Raw genomic sequence first — 24,656 nt, forward strand, 5'->3', positions numbered from 1 at the left:
GCGTCAACGTTAGACGCGGGGCTGCGCGGTTTCGTCGCGACCGCACACGGCTGGAGCCCAAGGAACGCGGAAGAGGAAAGTTTTTTCGGGCTCGACGCGAGCCGCCAAATCGATGTGTGATGTTACACTTCCCAACTGTCTTTTTTGATTCTGCGGATGTGCCCGCGACTAGGGCCATCTCGCGGCGCGTGGGCGTACTCGATGGCGCGACGTCGGGCGGGAAATTCGAACGCTGATCGGGAACGATGACGGGAATCATCGGAATGCCGACTCATTTAAAATCGGAGGCGCGTCCAGATTCCCACTCGAGTGCTCCCTTTGTATCGTTTTAGCTTTGTTTAACATTCGGTTAAAGATAAAATGATACCTGGATGGCACTCAGAAATCTGAAATAGCCCGGAGATATCATGGAGCGAGATGAAAATTACAAAAGTGAACAAATCCAGTAAAATATTTATCACTTCATTTGTTAACACTTAGTGGATTTGCTCACTTTGTAATTTTTACCTCGTTTCAAAATACATAATGGACCCTCTGCGCTAATTAATGAATTTAACGGTTCGTTGCTTCGATATATAGAATCTAAATTTCTTTTGAAGAATATAAAATTAAGGAATAGAAAACATTATTATAAAATCTCTTCTATACTGAGATATATTTTTATTATAATAAAAGTATATCATAGCCGATAAAATATTTCATAAATCTAATCTATCATCTCAAAAAAATATCCGCAAATTGTAATTTTATTAATTACATATAAACTTTGTAAAAAATAACCTATTGATCTTATCTCGTTAGATTTAATGATCAAACAATTCATAAGATAAAAATAATACTTCGATTTTTTTCTGTCAACACATTTTTTGATGCTTTGAGACACATTCAATAACGTAAAAATAAATGACAATCTATACAAAAAATCTAAAAGCATCTCTACTGTATCATTTATGTGGATATTAAGAATTACATGATGTGCAACTTTTTAATATAATTTATTTGCATATATAGTATGGTTTTCCACAATATATATTATATAAGAACATAATTCGCCTTGTAATATTAATTTCATTAAATATAATATTAATACTTAAAATTTTTTTCGTGAATGAAAACTCCACCGTATTTCGTTAATAATTAATAATCATAACGCAAAGACATAGCACGGTAAGCATATCTTTTATGTACTCCTTGTTGCAACTGCGATATAGAAGCGTTCATTTTTTTTTTGATATAATATATTACAACGTATTCTTTTATATTTACATGAATACAACGTAATTAAGTCACGCATTTCTTTCAGTTCGTGCACGTAAGTATATGTAAATAAAACGTGTTGTATACCACATTGAGCTAGCTTAAAACAATTAAGTCTCCTTCCGTCCTAAATTAAATAAGGCATTGGTAGTGAAAGTATAGACATATAGATAAAGACACTTAAAGTGTATACTGTCAAACAATAGCTACCTGACGCGATAATAAAGTCAACGTATATCAGTAAATAATAAAGCAAACATTAAGTAGATATATTCTAATGCGTGATATAATTATCGTAAGGCATTAAGTTTTACGGGATATTTATATAGATCAAGCATAAATGTGGTTATTTTCAAATAGAATATCTATCTGATAATACCTACATTTAAATCTTCTTTTTGATATCGTCGATTTACAAATAAATACAATTTTAACATTCTGTATGTGTCTGTAAAAATGTTTATGCGATACATAGGATACCAAACGCGATTATTAAATTCATTAGATATCTTATTGTTCATATACTGCTTTTTCGTATTTATGATTTTTTTTATATAAGAATATAATACAAGAAGCTACAATAGAACATATTCAAACTTGATTACAAAAATTTACGTGTCTCTCGCATCGTCTGCATTACATTATGACAATATTCTTTAAGTCCATCTAACGTTAATTACATGTAGTACTTACTATTTCACCATACTATTTGCAAATCATGAAATTCATATGATATATGTATTATACATTAAACGAACGCACATATGCGTGTTTGTCATATTTTGAAAAAAATAATTAAGTGAGCCAATCTTGTTGATATATCTTGTTAATCATATTATAAAGAAAGAATAAATTTTAAGAATTAATTTAAAGTTACCAGTTTTGAAAGACAGACTCAGAGAACATTGCATTATACATGCATAATGACAATCTTTCTCTTTATCCGATCTTAACTTTAATTTATGAAGATTAGATTGCGCGCTGGTTGTTCATTGCTCCATTAATGAGCTTAGAGTCTTAAACGCACTTCGTAACATATTAGATTACACTGGATACAACTTGTCATCTCCCAAACTAGGAAATACTAACATATTAAATATAAGATTATATATATATATATCGCTCTGCAAATCTAATATGAAGATGAAGGAATACCAAATGATATTCGTTTATCAACGAATAATTAGAGCACTTTATTATTATACAAATCTAGATTTTACGAACGAGAGACTTATTAAAATAAGAAATTTCATAACCAGAATTTAAGGCCACAAAATTTCTGTCATGACAATATTATTTATTATCTAACGGGACGTACCTGTTTACAATAAAATAAACTGTACAAACAGGATGGAATGTTACATTAACTCCGTATCCTTCAGAATGTATGTTAATTCTGTGAATAAATGTTATAATACAAGATAGGCATTCATATCTGATATTAATTTCGTCATTTTCGATTATTAACAAGGAGCAATATTTAAATTATTTTCGAGACTATGCGAGACTATTGAGTTTTGTTGCAACTAAATATTGACAAAATATACACAACAATTTAGATTTCCGAAAAACAATCAACTTGTCACTTCATTTACTGTATACAATTATACTTCCTAAATGCAACGTATATCCTCAAGTCATTATCAACTCAGAAGAACAAGCAAGGTATTATTAATGATATCACCTGCAACCAAATTAATTCAATTTGTTAATTCAATATATCTTTTTATAAATAAGTTTATTAGTAGATTTATAAAATTTTGCATATCTTACTTTATATATTAATATGATATAAAATATGAATTGTCATCTAATAACTTATTCTACATAATTTCATTTCATACTATTTAACGCAAAACAAATTAAAAATTTTGAAATAAAATCGTTACAGTATTAGCTTTGGTTTTATCATTTCTTGCCTTTTCTTCTAACAACATAATAACTGTTTATAAAACTGTTTATATTCTTCTGTACATTATAAGAGTATACATTCTTGAACAATACGATTTATAGGTATAATGTTATCTTTTATTATTTCATAATCATAAAAGATTGTAAAAGAAACAACGTATATAAAGAAAAACATGGCGCGCGCGCGTGTGTGCGTGTGCATGTAAAATATATATGACAAGCGTTTTATATGTGCCCTTCAACAAAAGATATAAACAGCTTTACACATATTAAGCAGTGCAGTGTAAAAATTTACATGTTAAAATTGAAAAAGAGAAGCATAGTTTGGTGTGCCATAAAAATATAATTAAAATTATGATGTATATAATCCATATTTACAATATCAAAAAAGTTTGATTGATTAGAAAACAATGTACTTTTTATAAAACAGTTAATTATTTCGAGTAAACAATATAAAGTTTTTAGAATAAATTTTTTAATTAAAAAGAAAGTTAAGTAATTCTTTTTGCTAAAACTTTTATATAAATGTAAATTTCAAGAATTGAATTTATTAACAACAAAATAGCGTTATATAATATCTTGTGATTTAAAAGTAGAAAAAAGATAGCATATCTATGTATAGAGAATTTTTAAGTCGCAGGAGATAACATGATTATGTCATTTTGAAACAATTTGTCATAATTTTATCATATACAGCCATTGCACAAATTATATTTCATAACATTCTAATATTATTAACAAAGAAAAGAGAATCAATTAATAAATCAATATCATAATATCACATTGTTATAGCAGCCAAATCACTTCTCCCAGAAAATCCCATAATTGCAATAGTAAGAATATAACATGTCTTTAAAATTGGATTAGTTAATATGTTGACTGCAAGTTTTAACAGTCTACTTCAGATTGTGTAAATATTTTTCATTATAATAAGTATTTTCAAAAGCGTAGTATATGCTGAAAGACTTATCGAAAGTTATTTAGAAAAACTAAGCAATTTAACCTTTGAACATATTATTTTTAATATATTTTAATGCTATGTTGCTCATAATTGAGACAACAAAATCATTAAAGTGCAGAAATTTTTAAATATCGTATTAAGATAATCGTATTAAGATAATATATATTTTTCTGTGTACCTCTATAAGGTATATGTAATATATACATTATATTACAGATATCATCATGAACAAAGGTATTTCGTGCTAGTCGACTCCAGCAAAGCCTTGAGAACCTTCAATTGCTTTAACTAGCTTATCCCTGAGTTGTTGATAACTTTTATACGGAGGAAGGTCAATACGATTAAAACTGGAACAATAATTTATGTTATTGTATAACAAATTTATATGAAAGAAATTATTTCATCGATAATAATAAACGAAACTGGTAAATAACCATATTTTATTTGTTTTTAAAGAATGTAATATATAAAATAGACAAAATGTATACATAGTTTGAAGTAAATTAAAAAAATTTTAGCAAATGCAATACCTTCATAAAATAAAAACTCACCAAGTATGAGCTCTTGGATAATTTTCTGGTGTACCCCACCTCTCAATTGTAAATAATTGCGGCCCATTGCTTCCATAAAGTTCTTTAAATCCATTCATTGGAACACGTGATGTACCAGTTACAAACTGTAATAATCTAGAACGCATTTCATTACTGAATGACAAAACGACTCTCCAAAACCATTGCACAACAATATGGTTTGCATGATAGTCTCCTTTATATAAAGTATTTTGTTTCCAGTCTTTCACATCAATATGCTGTATACCACACATTAACAATTCCAGTTCATGTTCATCAAATATTTTTACCAATGTTGGAGGTATAAGAGCGTTGAAACCTTCCAAAAAGGCATTCATTTGTTCCTGCACGCGAGATACAAACCGCCATTGTATAACTAAACTTATATATTCGTCCTTATTTTCATCGGTCAAAGGAATATTAGCACCATCTGGCTTTAAGTCTCTTTGGGATGTATGACCAAAGCTCTCTTCGTCAAGACTGAAAGTGAGTTCTAATTCACTAGGATCATTCTCTTTAATCCATAAAAGCGAGTTGTAATATTCAGAATCAACACTCTCCATATCCTTCAGATCAATTGGTTTACCCAACATCATTTTATAAAATGGTCGAATAAAGAAAGCTAAAAAATAAAATTTTTTAATATAATTATCTTATTATGTATATTACGTATATCATGTATATTGCTATTATAATTATAGTTTTACTACATATTAAGACTTACCATCCACTCATTACATACACCAGAACAAGGATTAATTTGCAGTGTATAATTATCACTAAAAATAAAAAATCATACCATTTTTGTTCTGAGAGAGAGAGAGAGAGAGAGAGAGAGAGAGAGAGAGAGAGATCATACATTATATACACACTAAAATAGTTTTTATACTCACGTTGCAGAATACTCAAAGAGTCCATAGTATGGATTAAACATTTCCTTAGACAATAAGAAGAACCATTCTCTTGCAAGGCCACCATAATCTAAGCCTACCTCTCCTTCAAATTCTACCCATAATTTCGTTTTTAGAATATCAACTCTGTTAACAGAGCTTATAATACGATATGAATCTTCCAAAATATTATTTCGTCCAACTTTTATCTCAAACTTATTAGGAACATTATTCTGCAATAAGATATACAGATATAATATAATATGTATGTCAAAAGTGATTTAATGAATAATGAACATATCTACTTACAGGCTTTCTCAATTGTGATTTCAAATATTCATATTTACGCTTGTAATCTCTTGAATATGGTACAGCCTGAAAAAGAATAACAATTCACAATATGCTAAATTTATATATACATATTTATAGCTAGAAAATATATATATATTATTTCTCTACATAAAAATATTTGTAATCATACCGGGCCAGCAATTTGAGGATTAGACATACGCGGATCTTCCCATTGCGTTGTTCGTGTATCTATAACAAAAAAGATAAATAAACATTATATCCAGATGTAATATTATTATAATTTGAGTTTGTGAAACTTGAAATTATAGAAAATAATACACATACTATGATCTATAAAGAAGATTCGTCCATCTGTATGCACTATCCCATCCTTCTGGAAGCGGTCCTAATTGATCTAAATCACTTCTCGATGTCGTTGATGGTGCAATATTATTAGGTATAGAGCTTGGTCTTCCCGTTCTGGGATCAATCCAGGTTGTTGCCCTCTCATTATGATCAATAAAAAATATTCTACCATTAGGTGCTACTTGCATACCCCAACCAGGAGGCAATCCTTCATCATTAGACACAGGAAGAGTAGGTTTGGGGCTGTCAATCTAAAATTTTTGAGATAAAAGAAAAAATATTATTATATAAAATATTAGATAATATAAATAATATAATAAAATAAATAATTAAACGTACCTGCTCTGATGAACGTCTCGAACCAGCTGGACTGTCGATGTTATCATCAGTCTGTAAATGTAATATAAAAACATTTGTATATTATAATCCAATAAAAAACAATATATGGATATAAAATGAGAATGATGTGTATTTATTAATACAATAAGCTAGTGCACATATTATAATTTCAAGAGAATATATTTTGAAATACAGAATTTCATTACTTGAAAATATGTATTTATGTTATTTATTTATTTATGTAATTTATAATAAATATATAATAAATAACAAGAAAAAAATACATGCCAAATTTTAAAAACATATAAAGAAATTTTCAAAATAAAGTTCTAAACAAAGCATGCTATACTAATCAAATTATAAAGCAGTAATACAAAAAATAAATTAAATTTTTTTTTTAATAATATGCCAATAAATATCATATTACAAAAGAAAGAGAAAATCTAAGTTTGTAAGTTCTACCTGATGCTATAATTAAGCTATTTTATATATATGAATATTTAAATAGATATATAAACATTTCTATATATGCTTTTGCACATCCTATTCACTAACATATGTTTTTAACAAATATAACCATAACAGTTGTAACAGGTATAAAGAAACTAGAATATATGTATCTTTATGTAATTTATATGACTTAGCTTTATCAAAATTGAATACGTTAAATGGGATTGATGCATGAAATAAAACTTACATATGCTATTATTCACTTTACAGCAAGCACACAAATATAAATATATACGTATTAAGCGTTACATTCAACTAAAAGTGAATATAACAACTTTATGTATATTAATACCTGTTCTTCAGATTCGCTAAGGTAGCCACGTTGATCGACAGAACGTCCGGAGTCTGAAGAAGTATCCCCAATACCCCCTCCCCTATGATCCCCACCCTCACAATCTCTTGCTTCCGAATCTTCATCGTCCTCGCGTAGAACTTCACCATCCTTACACACACATGCACAAATTTCTACATACTGCATGCTAATCATACGAATTGTATGAATAGATGTACTAATGTCGAAATTTTAAATGTGTACACGATTAAAAATGTTGTTTAACCATTTAAGAACATATTAAGAATAAGCTATTTGTGCTTCTCGATAAATGAATATTATTAATGTTTAACTAAATTGTTAATATTACCTCTACTAATTCAAAATATATTCCTATTTTTTACTACGTTATTTACTAAACACATTCTTATATGGAGAAAAATATGCAATAACAAATATATTTATGCATAATATGTTGCATACATTCAAATCCATAAATAAATGTCAGGAAAATTCTTGCGAACATTATAAAGAAACATATAATAAAATAATTTCATAAAATTTAACATAATATGCAATTAACAATGTGCCTGTATTTTTATACAAATGCGCACTGAATCAATATATTTATAAATAATGATTTCATCACATATTAAGATTTTTGTGCGTGTGTGTGTACGAACACATGTATCTTACGTGGAATATAAATAAATAAAAAGGAAACATAATATCTGCCAGCATGGAGATTTGAAAGCAGAGAATATTATTACGCAACTTCGATTTTTAAAAATGCAGAAAGATATAATTATTTAAAAATATAATTAGAAGGAAATCTCTTTACTACATAAAGATAAAAAACAAATAAAAAATTTTTCTAAAACAAATAGATACAGTATATAATGTCGATAATATTAAGCAATGACTTAATTTTAATTATTCAAAATAAAACATGATTATAAAGTGGATTTAACATTAATAACGTAACCTTTTCCTAAATATGTTTAAAAAATTAATATGTAGTAAATATAAAACTTGTAGTATAATTTTTATATAAGATATGTTGTTTATGTAAGATATGTATGTTGAATTTACGCAAAAGTAGCAAAAAGATTTTAATTAGAAACACTATTGAACTTACCTGATTTACTACAGAGTTCCTATGTCTACCTTCATCATCGGCACTAATATGAAATCGCCGTTGAAATTCAGTAGCTGCTGTATCCAAATTACGTTGTTCAACAAGTCCACTCGCCGCTGTTGTATCTCTATGTTACAATAAGATAACATTTTTAAATATAGATACTATAGGTATTTGAATAAAATTTATTTATCTAATAAACTGTATCACATACGGTTCTGGTCGTTCCCATTGTGTGAAACGCGCTATATGATTAACATAGTATGTCCGGCCATTTGCGTCCTGTCTTTCTTCCCATCCCGGTGGTAATGGCCTATTGACTATCGTAATCTGCAAAAGTATTTTAAAATTTAAAACTTTGTAGAATTGTATAGAACTACTTTATTCTTATTATAAATACGAAAAATATTGCACATTTGTTGTAAAAAATGTATATTTTAATACAGAAAAGTTATTATAACAATGGATTATATGTACATACATCTGCACTTTGCTCTACTGGACTGTTATTCTCTGGCTGTACTAACTCCCATCCGCCTGAATCAGATACGTCTCCGTTGTCATTTTCAATACTAGATGAGTCGGAAATGTATGCATGATACAATTCCAATGTTCCCTTAACTCGTGACCGCTGACTGGAATGATTACTAGCCATATCCTCATAAGTTATTCATTTTGCATTTGCAAATAAAAAAGTACAAAGCACAAACAAATTTCAATAAAACAATATTAATGTAAAGTGTATATACAATTGAATATTTTTTTTAATTATATAGTCAAATTCAAATTATATACATATTACCGCAAATTGAAATTAAAGCGACTAAAATTATAATTGATAATTCATCCCATGTGCTAATTGATTGAAAGTTATAACATACCAAACTTATGTATCGCAACTAGATATAAATAATGTAAATTAGATCAAGGTGTGTAATATATAAAATTAAGTTGAAAAATATGTAGCATGAAGCGAAATCGTCCAAAAATACTTACCTACGTGGACGAAGTACATAATTCCTAGCAGGAATAGAGCGACCTTCTTGTTCCTTTGGTAAATTCATCAATGTTAACTCAATCATACCAAGAAAATCATCCCTTGTCAATCTATTTTCATCAAAAACTTGTAAGACCAATTTATGTTCTACTGGTTTAACCTGCCAAAAGGTAGTTCATGTTAATAGGCCTGTTCTTTTTAGCTGAACTTTTGCACCAGTTCATCTTTCTTCCTATTCTCTTCAGGAGGAAAAAAGAAGAAGAAAGATGAACTGTTGCAAAAGTTCAGCCAAAAAGAACAGACCTAGTAATATATATTACACTAACACCAAAAATCTAGGAAAAAGTACTGTTTTTCATAAATTCTTTTTCTCCTTATTCCACTTACCCTAAATATAAACTCTTCTTCCCAGACAGGATTCAATGTCTTCTTCTTAGTTCTTGTAAGTGCAGAATCCACTGTCTGATCGCCATTTATTGTGTTCAAGTCCACGCGTACATAGGGATCGCTTGCACCAAAAATATCTTTCTTAGCTAAGTGATGCCCAGCGATTACTTTTAACCTCAACTTGCTCGTTTCGTCTCTCTAAATAAATAAATCATCTGGTAATAATGATCAAACATCAAAATTATGCTCCATTATTGACAAGTATGTTCAAGTTGATATTGATCAATATAAATATATATGTTTATATCATTATGTATGTGGATACAATTATATATATATAAATATATAAATATATATAAACATATAATTTATAATACCATTAAAAACACAACAAATACTGAAATGTAATTGAAATCTATAATGTTTTTCCACAAAATATTTGCACAACCATATTTTAAGCACTAAATTATAAAAATACAAGTTCCATATACAGATACACTACAGAAAAATTATCAAACGATATCACCCCGATTGATTATTATCATAATGGCAGACAAGCCTTTCTTGAATATTGCACTATGTTGCACAAGACATATCGCTAGTAATTACATCAAAATTATTTCGAAAATGCTTCATTACAACAATAATGAATAGTAAAATATAGCATCGATAATTAATGCGCCATTTGGAAAACACGTGCGAGCGACGTCGTTAAAATACTGCTACGTTGCAAGTGTAATTTACGATTAACATCGCGAACTGATATTTTTCTGGTAGGATTACGATTCCGTCATTGTCATCGCGATACACGCTGCTGGTCGGAATGCACCACGTATATCGACGAAACCGCTTCGTGGAAGGGAAAAAAAGGCCATGATAATAAACAGCCGTGCCCGAAAGTAACACTCGTTCGTTGGTTGCGCCTTTATCAGTCGCTCCGAAACCCAACCTGTACTTGTCAAACTGTCAAAGTGGAGTTACGTACGGAATCAGCATCGACTCCGACCGTCGGATTGTAACCGTAAACATGTTCCTCTGCCATTAACGTTACGTTTGCTCAATTGGTACCTAATCGCCGACCGCTCTCTCTTGCTATTTAACGGGCCTCACAGTTTCTTGTGTGCCATCAAGAAACCTATTTTGTCCTAACCCCCCTCTGCGACTATTGCACGATCTAGACGGATGTGACATCCTCGCTTCCGGGTTCAAAGATGGCCAGCTGTCTTTTAAATATTCAAAACACGGACCGATCACGCTCGCACTTCATATTTACGTCTTGCGATATAAATATGAAGAATCTGACCAAAATTTTTCTTAATTTATTTTAAATCCCCACCATACAATCTCCCTTCCATGATAGAAATATTATTTATTTGCCAAGAAAAGCAGTGTAAAAAATCTGAAAGTTTTACAAGAAAATTTATAAACAAGATATGCACAAAATGCAAATTTTTTTTATGTATATCTAAATAAATAAATTTTTTACATATATGTAAATACATTTTGTTTATATATTAAATTAAAGTCTAATGTTAATTTAATATTAATATATATGCAGCTTATATGAATAAATTTTGAATACAAAATAATATTGTACTTATATACTCTTATTTGAATTAAAAATTAAAAATATATTAACATGAAATATTATTTTAAAAATAACTATCAATCTAGTACTTTGAAAATTGCAAAAATTTATTCTTATCCTTGAATTATCATGATTTAATCTTAAAGATATATCATGATCAATGAAAATCACGATGAAATAGTTTTACAACTAATTTACATAACATTTTTATGATTTCGTAAATTCGACAACATTTAAATACTCACAAACTCGTTGCAGTTTTATACCTGACTAAGAAAGATTAATTTTATTTAAAGAAATTTACTGCACGTTTTCATAATAATAAAGAATTAAAACGCTGAAAACTTTAAGAAAAAATTTTAAGTAAAAAAGATTTTTTTAAATGTATTCTTATAATGTGAAATCTATAATAAATTTTAAAATGAATAATTATTATTTCACATAGATATCTAAATTTAAAATGATCTTAAAATCTTAAAAGTTATGATTATTATGTAGCGTGAAATTTTAAAAGTATATTTGTAGTTGCATTGCTGCATGCATTCGTAAGAAAGTTTTAAGACTTTCAAAAAAATTCCCATTTTTATTTTCTTGCTTTGTTCGCAGCGGGAAGAAGTTGACCACAGGAGTCAGGAATACCAACGTTGACTATATTCGCACCCCTCTACGAGATTATAACGTTTATTAAATATTTTCATAACGTTTATCATAATATTTATGATAAATCTTCGCGATCAGTGCAATCAATATGTATAAGAACACAAAAATATTTATAAAATATTTTGATAAATATTTTGTAAATATTCAATTAAATCTTATAAATATTTTGTGCTATCTGGGTCTCTCTCTCTCTCTCTCTCTCTCTCTCGTTCTCTTTCTCTTTCTCTTTCTCCCAACCGCCGTACGTAGTAGGTATGTCTCAGTATCTCACCACAGATTCCGACAGGGACACTCGATCAAATTGCGAATTGATTTCTGCCACACGTGATGCAGAACAATGTTGTGCGGTCCATGTATGGGCGCGTCTTCTAGGTGGGTGTGAATCAACACCAACGTAGATTGGATACGTCAGAGTGCCCGGCATTTTTCGTTTTTTCTTTATGTCCTTCCAGCGTCACTAATCTCGAACTCATCGACTCTGTGCACAAAGCTGGAAACAACAGATATAGACAATAGGCACAGGCAACGAAGAATAAACGAGCCGTCTCGAGTCAGAGCTCTGGGGTATAAGTTCGATATTATATCCCAAAGCTCTGATGGGGGACGGCTCATTATTCCCTGTCGCCTGTGCCCATTGTGTTTCCAGCTTTACAGTTTTCTCATTTAGCACGTATTTTATAGCGTTTGCAACCACAGCGAGTTCGATCGCTCCGAGAGCGATTATTGACATTACATGTTTTATCTTTGATTCTTCTGATTGGATGACGTAATAGTACTTTCGGGTTAATCGATCTCTGGATCGATTCAAACCCACTACGGTTAAAAATGCTGTTAGATTATTTTAAACTTTAAACTTTCAACTACGTTAAGAAGATTTATAAATGTGCATAATTTGTGCATACGTCAAGACTCCTTCAAAAAGTGCATTTTCATTATCACGTTTTAAGTTTCGTAGAAATGTACATTATAATTTGCTTTTCTTTTACACGTATAAGACATTTGTTCTATACTACATTGATTCACACTATTAAATCTTTAGCTAATAATTGTTTTTGAGTTTCTCAAGGAAATTGCGTTTTCATAATCTTACGCCATAAACGCGCCACTGTACACGTAAAAATTTCAGATGGTACAAAATTCTTTACGAGAAACTTTAATTATTCAAATCAACTACGAATTTTTCACGTGTTATGTAATAAATTTCCAAATATAAATACCTACATAATTATTCAAACAGACACACGAAATCTATGTAGTTGGAACGATGACAATCTTTATTATTTTATATATAAGTCTTGTTATATGTTTATCATATATATGAAGAAAATATATATTTATGTGGAATTATAGAAATGGGAAAATAGCTATATATTCTTCGATGAAAACAAAATTTCGACAGAATTAAAATATCTGACGTTTGTATGCAGTTGAATTTCCTATTCGATTTAACAGTCGGTTCATTCGTAAGTCACATTGCAGCACTGATCTGTGTGCACTTGCCACGATCTTTGCGGAAAGAAAAACGAGCGTGAACATTCGTTCGTATTCAGACACTTGATCACTAACGCGAGGCAAATGTTAAAATTTTAGATAAGGCAGTATTGTTAATCATCGAGATAACATGCCACGATATCCAGCTGCCTATTGTACGACAATTTCGTCATTTCGCGTATGTGTCGTGTTTGTGTATGTAAAGGTGGATAGATAATCATTAGCATTTCTACTTGTCTCAAGTTTTAGCTTATTTAAGCAATAAGCTTTCTAAATCTAAAACTATCACATTAAATGTGCCTTACAATACGTTCAAATCTTTTATGTAGGACGGTATTCATTGTCCGTTATTATTTTAAGACATTTTAGCATCCGAAGTAATGTCTTAAGATGCTAATATAGCTCTCTGATAGGTTTTCCACACAACAAAAAGTGCAAAATCGTGTCATAAGACGTTTGATTTAAAGATGTTTTTTTAGACATCTTAAAACGTTTTTTAAAAAACTTTAAGACGTCTTATGTCTCGTTTTTAGACATGCATGTTGTCTGGGTATGACATTTTAAGATTGTACTCAAAACAATCTCAAATATAAAAATCGATTACGAATACCGGCCATAGAAAGCATACTTCTATATTTCGCTTGTGTCATATGAACTTTCGATATTCATAGAGGATGCTTTCCATTTAGTGATACAAATTGACACAAACGTTATTCTATCTTTCTTAGTATTCCATGAGTAACAAAGATAGAACAATACTATGTCGATTATTTTTCAAATGGAAAGCACTCATACTTTCTTCTTCCCTCTTCCATCATTTCTTATCAAGCTTAAGCTGTAATCATACTACCAGGCTGCTGGTTACGATTGCTAGTTAACGATTCTACATTTTAGCCAATCATCGTTGCATTAGTCCATATTCCCTGCATGAGATTGACTAAAATAGAACCGATAACCGGCAATCCGTAGTGTGATTACGGTTTATAATTGACTTTTATTTTCATTCGCAGAATTATCAGCAAGAACTCGGAAGTTAATGACACGAAGTATGCAACTTCGGCTATATTTATATTTTATCTCTTTTTTAATATCACGGTACTTAAATTATTTTATACAGTCATTAACAATCGCATTTGTTGCTATCTAATAACCCATACAGCACACTTTATCCCACAGATGTTCCTGCGAACGTTCTCAGTACTTGGGACATTTTCAAAATGTTCTTCAGAATATCCCCTGGATATCTATGCTATATAGTATATTGGAATATAAACTCCGATTAATTAATTGTGTTTGTGATTAACGATTAATTTAACCGGTATAAATTAAGTTGTTTGCAATAAAATTTCCAATGCGTAATTCATTCTTATAATAATCATCTTTTTCATCTGTCAAACAATATAATTAAAGAGAGAGAAGAGATTAATAATTCTATCCACTTTAATAAGACCTAGAGTGTTATAAATGTTATTTGACAAATTAATCGAAATTTGGTCGAAAAGTCTTTTTAAATCATATATTTATAAACAGTGTTTTTCGTAAACAAAAACTGTAAATAAAAATTATTATCACACTGAAAAAAATATAGTCAATTTTAATAAATATTTATTAGTTCAATACTGCCAACTAAACGTTTACTTACAGTAAATAAATATTTGTTCAGTAAAAGGAATGATTGTTAAATCAAATTAATGTTTCTTGTATCAAATAAATATATCTTTATATTTAATAAATATTTAGTTGGCAGTATTGAAATTGAACTAAATATTTGGCAGTATTGAACTAAATATTTGTTAAAATTGACTATATTTTTTTTCAGTGTATAAATCGGTATTGACTGCATTCTGGCAGAGCTTGCGAACATAACATAACGGTTATATATTGATAGTACATCGATTTTTCAAACGTAGGTTTTTACTTGGTTTCTACCGTCAATCTGTCTTGTACCATATGTTGCAGACCTCTCTTATCAATCCCTTATCAATTTACCATCACATATCTTATTAACAAACTTCAGTATACATAATATTTTTTGCCAGTAATCTATCGACAGCATTGCAAAATGTCTGTTGCAGACAAACAATTAAGTAGCAAGTATGTATTTTGTAAAATCTATATTTTTGACAATTCTTGATTGTTCAAAATTATCAAAGCAATTATAATTATCTTAGGAATACATAAAATTATCTTTTTCGTAACTTTAAATTGCATCTGTTTCTCTCACTCTCGCATTGTATGCATTTCTTAATAAATTAAATAAATATATAAAAATAGCAAGGCTGTGTTTTATAATAATATTACTAATAAATAATAAGGAACATTCAAGCCTAAGTATATTATGCTATAATTTTATTATAAGCAACGAATTTAAATAGATTATTTTGCAAAAAAGATCTTATGTATGCTTAAATACTCCTTATTGTTTATTATATGTATAGTGATAATTATTGTAAAGTGCAATTTTACTGTTATCTCATTGTTAAAAGTAGGATAAGACCGCCCACTTGAGTGGATCTAGAAAGACTACGTAATTATACAAGAGTGTGCACTTTTTCTTTCAGGCTATATAACTTAATTGTACAAGAATCCAAGTTTGAGCAGTAAAATGTTGCTTTTTGGTTATTAAGTTATTATTATTCTTATATATTATTTGAACTAAAAGTTTATCAAGTTTATCAATTTAATACACTCATTTTTATAAGAAATTAATGTTACTAACAATAAGAAGATAAAAATGCGAACTCTTGAGCGAATTCTTTTCGAAAGTTCGCAGAGTTCGCATAATACGCACAAAGGTTTACATTACAAAAAAAGTTTCACTTATTAGAAAAATAATGTTAATTAAGGTAAAAATAGCATTTATTTTTAAAAAAAAACATTGTTTATAAATAGCTAATAGTGTATTGTTTTATATGCAGAGTTCATACAAATATACTGAAAAAAATTTACTGAATTTTATTAAATATTTGCTTGTGGATAGTACTAACAAAATATGTACTTACAATAAATAAATATTTATTTAAAATAAAAAAATTATATTTAAATTAAATAAATATATATTTACATTTAGTAAATATTTTGCTTTAGTGTGTACTATTTAAATATCAGTAATCTGTAAAACGTGAAACCATAACGGCGGATCGCTTCTGATTGGTTACGCGTTTCCACGCTCATGTAATAGCACCTTGAGAATTATCTGAGAATCGATGTAAATCAAAAGCAACTTTTGCTAGAATACGTCTTTGGCTGTATTTGAGAACACTTCAAGATTCTCATGTAATTGGCGCCCATTGTTGCCAAGTTGGAACATTTCCCCTAAATTTGGAGGTTTCTCTTTCCACCGAGGGATTTTTTTAGGAATACAAGCAGTTTAGGAGAATTTTTGAGAAACTTTTTGGGAGAAAAATACAAAGAAATATCTAAATTATGGCTAAAATATTGAGAAAATCGCAATATATGGAAATAACTTTCGAACAGACTTGGCAACACTGTTAAATTGCGCCACGTGGCCACAAGACTATGTGGATTGATCTGAATCAGCCTTTAGGTATTTGCTGTCGTGTTCGTTTTGTTTGGAACCACCTGCGTCCTGTCAAGTGCTGAGCATCGCCGGTCAAAACTTCGCAATGCGAAGTGAAAATCGCGATAGTGGAAAATGGGTTTCATCGAGGACACTATCGTGATTCTCGTAACACAGGTGGAAATTCGTTTCCACTACAAAAATCAGATTTATCAATACTTCCTGAACTGATTAAGGTTATAAAGAGAGTACGGTGCTCTATACGTATATCTCGAAATAATGTGAACAATTGTTTGTTTCGCTATTAACAAAATGTTTAATGTAAAACATAATATAAAATTATACAAATCATTTGGTTGTATTCTGAAAAGATTTCTTGTTATATTCTCAATCAGCATTAATTCCTTGCGGATTATTGTCTATGGATTTTTCTCTCTGCATAATAACATATTTATGAAACTGTAACTGAATTGTGTGAGATGTATGTATTTTTGAGATTATTACAATAAATTTTGTATTGTAAAACTTTGCAGTTTATTTAGTAAAATAAAATATCGAATCTGTACGTGTTTCAATACATTATTTATTTTTGGACACACTTAATGTGTATGTGTGTGAATAGAATCTCTATATACAGATTCCATTTATTTTTGTTTCCTGTATATTTCAGATAATTTTCTTCTTAGGAGGATGGGTGTTCTTTGTGAAGAAATTATTCAGAGATTATGAAGTTCATCATAGACTAGTACAACTAATTTTCTCAACTACATTTTCGTTATCATGCACCATGTTTGAATTAATTATTTTTGAAATAGCGGGAGTACTTGATTCAAGGTAAAAAAATAAATTCACATTTTGTTTTAAGATGATACATTGTAAAAAGAAATGTAAAATTATAGCCAATAAAAGCCCATGTGGCTGTTAGAATGTACAATATACAGATATTTATTAGTAAAATATATAAAAAATACAAACTTTTCAACCTTGGATTTTGGGCCTCTTCAACAACAAGCGCAAAAAGATAATAAATTAGTAAATGGTTGGGAATACTAATGTCATTGAGCACGTTTGCGTTTTTTATATAATATTTTACTAATAAATATCTACATGTTGCGCATCTGTATGGGCTTTTATTGGGTGTCTTCCATTTAATACTAACTTTGAATACTACTCATGAAATCCAAAGAAAGATAAAACAACATTTGTGTTGACTTGTGTCACTGAATGGAAGGCATCCATTAGCTACTTTACTTTTTTTTTTTACTGATGTATTCTCAGAATCTTTTATATTTGATTATAATATATTATTTTCCTCAGTTCTAGATATTTCCATTGGAATGCTGGCCTTTACATGCTTCTATTTATGGTGATAGTTCTGATACCATTTTACATAGCATATTTTATTATCAGCAATATCAGATTTGGTATGTATTTATTATATTTTAACTTTTATTTCTACTGAGATTATCTTTGCCAAACATTTATATTAAATCTAATAAATTTTTTTAATCTGTGCAGTAAGACTGAATCTAATACGGCCATTGACAGTTGTCATATATCTTTTTTATCTCTACCTGTTCTGGAAAGTGGGTGATCCTTTCCCCATACTGAGTCCCAAGAAAGGACTGCTATCTATAGAACAAGGCGTTAGTCGAATAGGTGTTATAGGTGTCACAGTAATGGCCCTTCTGTCAGGTTTTGGCGCTGTAAATTATCCATATACTTCAATGACTTATTTTATGCGCCCAGTTTCTTACACGGATGTACAGTCTATAGAAAAACGATTGTTGCAAACTATGGACATGATTATCGCGAAAAAGAAACGAATTGCGCTAGCTAAAAAAGGCGAAGCTGATGGACAAATCGAAACTCGATCTCGACTGTGGGGAATGTTAAATCCATTAGGTGGTACAAAGGGAAATCAAGAAAGTATATATTTTCTTTAATTTTGCAAAGAAACTATAAATACGATTTATCCTAATGACACAATACATGTCGTTTTATAGGTATCAAACAATTACAAATCGAAGTTACCGCTTTAGAGGAATTGTCACGACAATTATTTTTGGAAGCGCACGACATACAAAATGCAAGAGAACGTCTAGAGTGGGCTGCCACTTGGCAAGGAAAATATTTTAATTTCTTAGGTTATTTCTTTTCGCTGTATTGTACGTGGAAGATATTTATTGTAAGTGTAGTTAATTAATGATTAAAATTATCTTTTTTGAAAAAATAATACATAATTATATTATATTTCTATAGTCTACAATCAACATAGTATTCGATCGAGTCGGTAAAAAAGATCCTGTAACTAGAGGAATCGAAATTGCAGTGCATTGGATTGGTTTCAATATTGATGTTACATTTTGGTCGCAACACATTTCTTTTTACCTCGTCGGCTGCATTGTTGTAACGTCCATACGTGGATTATTGTTAACTTTGACAAAGGTATGTAAAATATACATAACAATTATATACCGTCTTATATAGTAATTCTGCACTTTTTAATTTCTATAAAATGATGATTTACATGTATGTACTATCTATCTTATATAGTAAAAATTTCTAATATTATGTAAAACAAGATACATATGTAAATACAGAGTAAAAAACATGAATATTAATTAATGTTTTGTTGCCTCATCAATTTTAATAACAATACTCACTACCAACTTTTCTATTTTAGTTTTTCTATGCCATATCTAGCAGCAAGTCGTCAAATATTATTGTACTTATACTTGCGCAAATAATGGTAAGGATAGTCTATATAAGACATGTAAATCTTATAGAGTTTATTCATATTCCAAATTTTATGGCATTCTCTTTTTTCAGGGAATGTATTTTGTATCTTCTGTACTTCTTATGCGGATGAATATGCCAGCAGAATACCGCATTATAATAACGCAAGTATTAGGAGAATTACAGTTCAATTTTTATCATAGATGGTTTGACGTTATTTTCTTGGTATCAGCATTATCATCAATAGTGTTTTTATATTTAGCTCATAAACATGCACCAACGGAACGCATATAACGAAATAAAAATACTTTTTATTGAGAGAAATCTCATCAGCCTTATTTTATGAAGTAGTTTATTTAAAATCTACATTTGATATTTTGGTAGATAAGTTATTATTAAAATATGTTCATTCCTGGCAGAGAGAATAATGAAACTTTAAATGTATATATTTTTAAGTGTTGGTAACGTTTTTAAATTATATACATAAATGCTGTCGACATGTAACATTTTTTATTATGATGTGTGTAGTCTGAAATATTAATCTTTATTTTTTTATTAAATCAGAAAATAAAAGAACTAAATTACAGAAGATTGTATCTATAGCTTTAAAAATATTCTACTGTTTATATAATTGATTATCTCAGGAAGCAATTGACAATCATTTTACTGTTACAATAACTAAATTGTATATTTGTTCTAAGAAACAATCATCCAGATCACAGATAACTGAATAGTAATAGAAAATTGGCATTATGGTATGGATACTGAGTTGATTATGGATAATGAACCCATAACTCTAATGTAATAATTCGATGGTCCATTCCTCGCCCATATTTACAGCTGGTTTACGTATCGTTAATACATTGTTATGTGGGTTATATGTAGTTTCCAATGTTACTTTTCCCATATCTGTAAGAGAAATATAATATAGTATTATTAAAATATAGATTTGTTGCACAACTAATTTCACACTTGAATCTGATTACTCACTGTGAGATTCCAATTGGGCAGATTTAATTCCTTGTGGTGGATTGGCTATATCTATTCTTTCTAACCAGCTTTGTGTTTCATACGAAGCTAGTTTATCAATTAGAGTTGATGTTATTTTATTACTGTCCAACATTATTCTTAAATATAAATATTTTCCATGACGATATTCAAAGCTGACTTCGTCATCAATGTATAGATTACCGCTAGCTCTGCCATTACTGTCAGCAATTATTATCAATGTGTAAGGATCATTTCTCATAGCAACTGTACTACGTCGTATTCTCATTTTTCGGGGGACGACAGATCCACTTCTTTGGAATACAGGAATCTTGTGAATCGTTACCGGTATTTTAACATATCCTCCTTTTTCGTAAGCTTGCATTGTATCAATATCGTACCATATTACTTTGCCCTCTCCTGGAAAGTAAACTGCTACTTCAGTAGCACTGGATTGGAATACTGGGCGCACGAGTATTGAATCGCCAAGTAACAACTCATCATCAATAGTGAACGTTTCGGATTCGGTTGGATAATGCGTCCATAAAGGACGTATAACGGGATAACCGTTTATTTCGTGTTCTCTAAAGAGTGTGTACCACAACGGCAGATAAGAGTATCGTAATCTTAATGCTTCACGAACTATTTGAGTAGTTTCGTCATTGAATGTCCATGGCTCACGCCTCTTTGTTTCAATGTGAGAATGCTGACGGAAGAAAGGTAGCCATGTTGCAGCTTGATACCATCTAATGAATAATTCTGAATCTGGATTCTTGAAGAAACCTCCAACATCGGCACCGCAGAACGACATTCCGGATATAGCCACTGAGAGACACATGGGATAACTTACACGAAGGTGACTCCAGTCAGCCATATTATCGCCAGTCCACATTGTTGCATAACGTTGTGATCCAGCAAAGAAGGATCTTGTTAAAATAAACGGTCTCAGAGAACCGCCTGATCGACGGAATAAAGCATCGTATGTCGCACGAATGTACATATGTCCATTAATATTGTGAACGTCTCTGTGTTCCCAACCTCCATGATGAATAAGATCCTTTGGTGCCGTTACTTCAGGTCCATTAAACACACTTGGTTCGTTCATATCATTCCAAATGTAAACGTCGTTAGTAGTACCATGGAATTTATCTAAACTGTACAATCCAGTATAATAATCAACAACTTTTGGATCGAAAAAGTCTAGATACGACGAGGCGCCTGGCCAGCACCAACCCTCATAATCTTTTCCATCCCTGGTTTTGATGTAATAACCCAAACTGGTGGCATCATTATGTAAGAAATAATTGTTATCACGTTTAATATGAGGATCTATGATAACTATCAATTTTCTGCCTTTAGAAGTAAGGTTGTGTATCATATCAAGGGGATTTGGGAATTTACGTGCATCCCATGTAAAATATTTTTTGTTATCAGTATATTCAATGTCAAGCCATATAGCTTCTAATGGTATATCGTGCGTATCAAAACTTTCGGCGATCGTTGCAACATCATCTTGATCATTATAATTCCAACGAGATTGATGATATCCGAGTGTAAACATCTAAAATGCATATTTTAAGAAAATATTTCTATTTCAAAATATTTATATTTCACAACTTTTAATTTTTTAAATATTTATTTAACATACCTGTGGCAAAGGAGCTGTGCCAGTTAAAACAGTGTACTGTTTGAAAACGTCAAGTGGTTTCGGACCCAACATGAAGAATACATCAATCACTCCAGATTCTGACATGAAATGAGCATCCACCTGAGATTTCTTAATTGACCTAGATACAAAATTAACAATGCTTTCTACAACATTATTATCTGCACTCGATAGAATGTCGATCCATGTTTCTGCTGTATTATGCCAGAAAACAGCCGATGATCTTTCTTTTCTGAAATGTTACAAGAACAAATTTTACATGAATATTTTTCAAACATCCGATAGCTCATTAACTTTAATATGTTCTTACCCATGAGCGTAAAGCACTGGAATGGCACCGTATAAAGACATACGTTCATTTGTTTCATATTCAAATACATCTAAATTGTATAGTCTATATGGATCAGTAGATTTCGTTGATTGCAATGCTACTGAGTCAGCATGTTCCGGAATACCATAGGCATGTTCTGATCCAGGAAAGCTGAAATCCATAGCAATAGCTTCTGGTCCATATGGTTTTGCATCATGATGCTCTTTGAAGTTTTCTTCCCAAGCGCCGGAATCATTATCAGCACCATCGCCAGGATACGTAGTATTATTTGTTCCTGCCATTTCAGCGTTTCCATCTTCTGGTCTATACAATACATATAATTTTTTAGAAATCTTAATATAACAATTTTCTCTTCTAACAATACTCACTTTACTGGTTTTGTACGCGAATGCTCAAATCTCATAAGACCGCGGGCATTTGCAGATATTGTCAAAATACCTTGGGAATACAGTTCTACTTTAAATGGATTAATATATAAAATGGCTTTGTTTTCGCCTTTGGTTATAGTTATAGTTTCAGCAGTGCTCTCCACAAAATCCATCTCTACCGTTTGTGGTTGATCATGAAGGGCATATTCATTTTCATATCTAGGATGCAGTGGATCCTTTTCATTGATGTGCAACCGAAATGTGTTTTCTTTTAACGTGATGAGTTGTACCACGTAAGTGACACCGGTATCCTTATTAAATAAATCTACTATGATCATTGATTCATTCTGTACAAGTTTATCTGGCAAAAGCTGATACGGAGATTTTCCAGATTCCATCCCTCTGCACCGTCTACAAGAAACAAAATAAAGATTACATAGCTTTTCAGATAGTCTTTCAGATGACAATATTTACAATAGTAGATAATTCTTACCGGCAGAAACTACTCTGATCACATCTTTTGAAGTTGTCTCTGTTGACTGCGTCAGTAATGAATGGAGAACATAGTAGTATTAATAATAGAGCCAACCTGAAATATTTATAAAAATAAAAAGAGAACTAAAATAAGAACAAATAGAGAACAAAATTAAAATCAAATCTACATTTAACGAGACACAATGGATCACGTTCTACATAAATCACAGATTAAAGAAATATTCCTAAATCACATATACGCTAATAGACGAGTATTACATTGTGCTCTTTCACGTCCAGCTGGGTAACGACCTCAAGAGGAAATCCTGCCGGAAAACGCAGCCACGCGACAATTTGTATGGCAACGTTCGTTTATAAAACTGTACAGCTTCACCGTGGCGTATGGCGGCCGGTATCACAGTCGTTCGGCGACAGATTAGATTAGATTGGCGGCCGGCGACGCGAGGAGTTAATTGAAAAAAAAGTATTTATATCAGAAACAACATTGCGCGGAGGGGACACGTCAGCGGCGTATCAATGATCTGTGAGATCTACGTCACGATTTTATGCCAGAAAAATAGACGAGGACCGCCGCGACCATTCAGAATGTCGCGCACGAACGATCTCACGTACGCCCGCGATAAATCTGTATTTTCGCAGTCCAAAGGTTAAAAAGCCGAAAATAAACTCACCGAACACACGAAGCCATGTTGAGGAAGTGAAGTAACTACTGCCTTGGCTTGGCGGCGCTAAATCATGCGGCGTCGTGTGAGATTGATTTTACAGATGGCGCGACGAGGTCTATTTTGCGATTTTGCGACACTAATTTGAATTTGACGACGCGAAATATAATTCTCTCTTTCTCCAAGTATATAATATAATAATATATAATTAATTTAAACAGGGTATATAATAATATAGGTTCTATTTAATTAAATAAAAATA

At 30.6% G+C, this 24,656-nt stretch overlaps 3 protein-coding genes across 4 annotated transcripts; 1 reads left to right on the forward strand and 2 right to left on the reverse strand.

Annotated features, from left to right (window-relative positions):
- Positions 1 to 1,054: 1,054 nt before the first annotated feature.
- Nedd4 (E3 ubiquitin-protein ligase Nedd4) lies at positions 1,055 to 13,433 on the reverse strand. The gene is given in 18 exon segments (XM_018462222.1): positions 1,055 to 2,941; positions 4,308 to 4,476; positions 4,681 to 5,321; positions 5,324 to 5,477; positions 5,592 to 5,821; positions 5,898 to 5,963; positions 6,070 to 6,128; positions 6,225 to 6,262; positions 6,264 to 6,496; positions 6,585 to 6,635; positions 7,387 to 7,536; positions 8,504 to 8,630; positions 8,718 to 8,833; positions 8,985 to 9,138; positions 9,500 to 9,660; positions 9,888 to 10,085; positions 12,407 to 12,625; positions 13,357 to 13,433. Coding segments are annotated over 16 exon segments (2,634 nt in total). The 5' UTR covers positions 12,560 to 12,625; positions 13,357 to 13,433; the 3' UTR covers positions 1,055 to 2,941; positions 4,308 to 4,373.
- A 3,765-nt stretch (positions 13,434 to 17,198) lies between these two features.
- On the forward strand, positions 17,199 to 20,318 carry GPHR (golgi pH regulator). The gene is made up of 8 exons (XM_018462010.1): positions 17,199 to 17,323; positions 17,817 to 17,980; positions 18,464 to 18,570; positions 18,665 to 19,075; positions 19,153 to 19,334; positions 19,409 to 19,594; positions 19,833 to 19,898; positions 19,979 to 20,318. Exons 1-8 carry the CDS (start codon positions 17,282 to 17,284, stop codon positions 20,177 to 20,179), a joined length of 1,359 nt encoding a protein of 452 aa, XP_018317512.1. The 5' UTR covers positions 17,199 to 17,281; the 3' UTR covers positions 20,180 to 20,318.
- A 161-nt stretch (positions 20,319 to 20,479) lies between these two features.
- Positions 20,480 to 24,446, reverse strand: GCS2alpha (glucosidase 2 subunit alpha). Of its 2 annotated transcripts, none has more exons than XM_018462235.1 (7): positions 24,404 to 24,446; positions 23,731 to 23,826; positions 23,238 to 23,648; positions 22,849 to 23,172; positions 22,521 to 22,770; positions 20,876 to 22,433; positions 20,480 to 20,794 (listed from the first exon to the last, which is right to left on the reverse strand). In XM_018462235.1, the coding sequence occupies exons 1-7, from the start codon at positions 24,418 to 24,420 to the stop codon at positions 20,682 to 20,684; spliced, it is 2,769 nt and encodes a 922-aa protein (XP_018317737.1). In that variant the 5' UTR covers positions 24,421 to 24,446; the 3' UTR covers positions 20,480 to 20,681. The 2 variants fall into 2 exon arrangements, with proteins under 2 accessions (XP_018317737.1, XP_018317738.1); XM_018462236.1 differs by having other exon boundaries at positions 23,991 to 24,425.
- Between the last annotated feature and the right edge of the window lie 210 nt (positions 24,447 to 24,656).

Source organism: Mycetomoellerius zeteki, unplaced genomic scaffold (genome assembly GCF_001594055.1).
Source record: "Mycetomoellerius zeteki isolate Tzet28-1 unplaced genomic scaffold, Tzet1.0 scaffold135, whole genome shotgun sequence".
NCBI lineage: Eukaryota > Metazoa > Arthropoda > Insecta > Hymenoptera > Formicidae > Mycetomoellerius > Mycetomoellerius zeteki.

What these genes read in the sequence shown, in the direction of transcription:
- GPHR (XM_018462010.1), top strand. Translation starts at nt 17,282, where the DNA reads ATGGGTTTCATCGAGGACACTATCGTGATTCTCGTAACACAG. An exon ending in TCGTGATTCTCGTAACACAG is followed by an intron (nt 17,324 to 17,816) that starts GTGGAAATTCGT and finishes TGTATATTTCAG; the next exon opens with ATAATTTTCTTCTTAGGAGG. An exon ending in TACAAAGGGAAATCAAGAAA is followed by an intron (nt 19,076 to 19,152) that starts GTATATATTTTC and finishes GTCGTTTTATAG; the next exon opens with GTATCAAACAATTACAAATC.
- GCS2alpha (XM_018462235.1), bottom strand. An exon ending in GATCAGAGTAGTTTCTGCCG is followed by an intron (nt 23,649 to 23,730) that starts GTAAGAATTATC and finishes TGTTTCTTGTAG; the next exon opens with ACGGTGCAGAGGGATGGAAT. An exon ending in GCACAGCTCCTTTGCCACAG is followed by an intron (nt 22,434 to 22,520) that starts GTATGTTAAATA and finishes TATGCATTTTAG; the next exon opens with ATGTTTACACTCGGATATCA.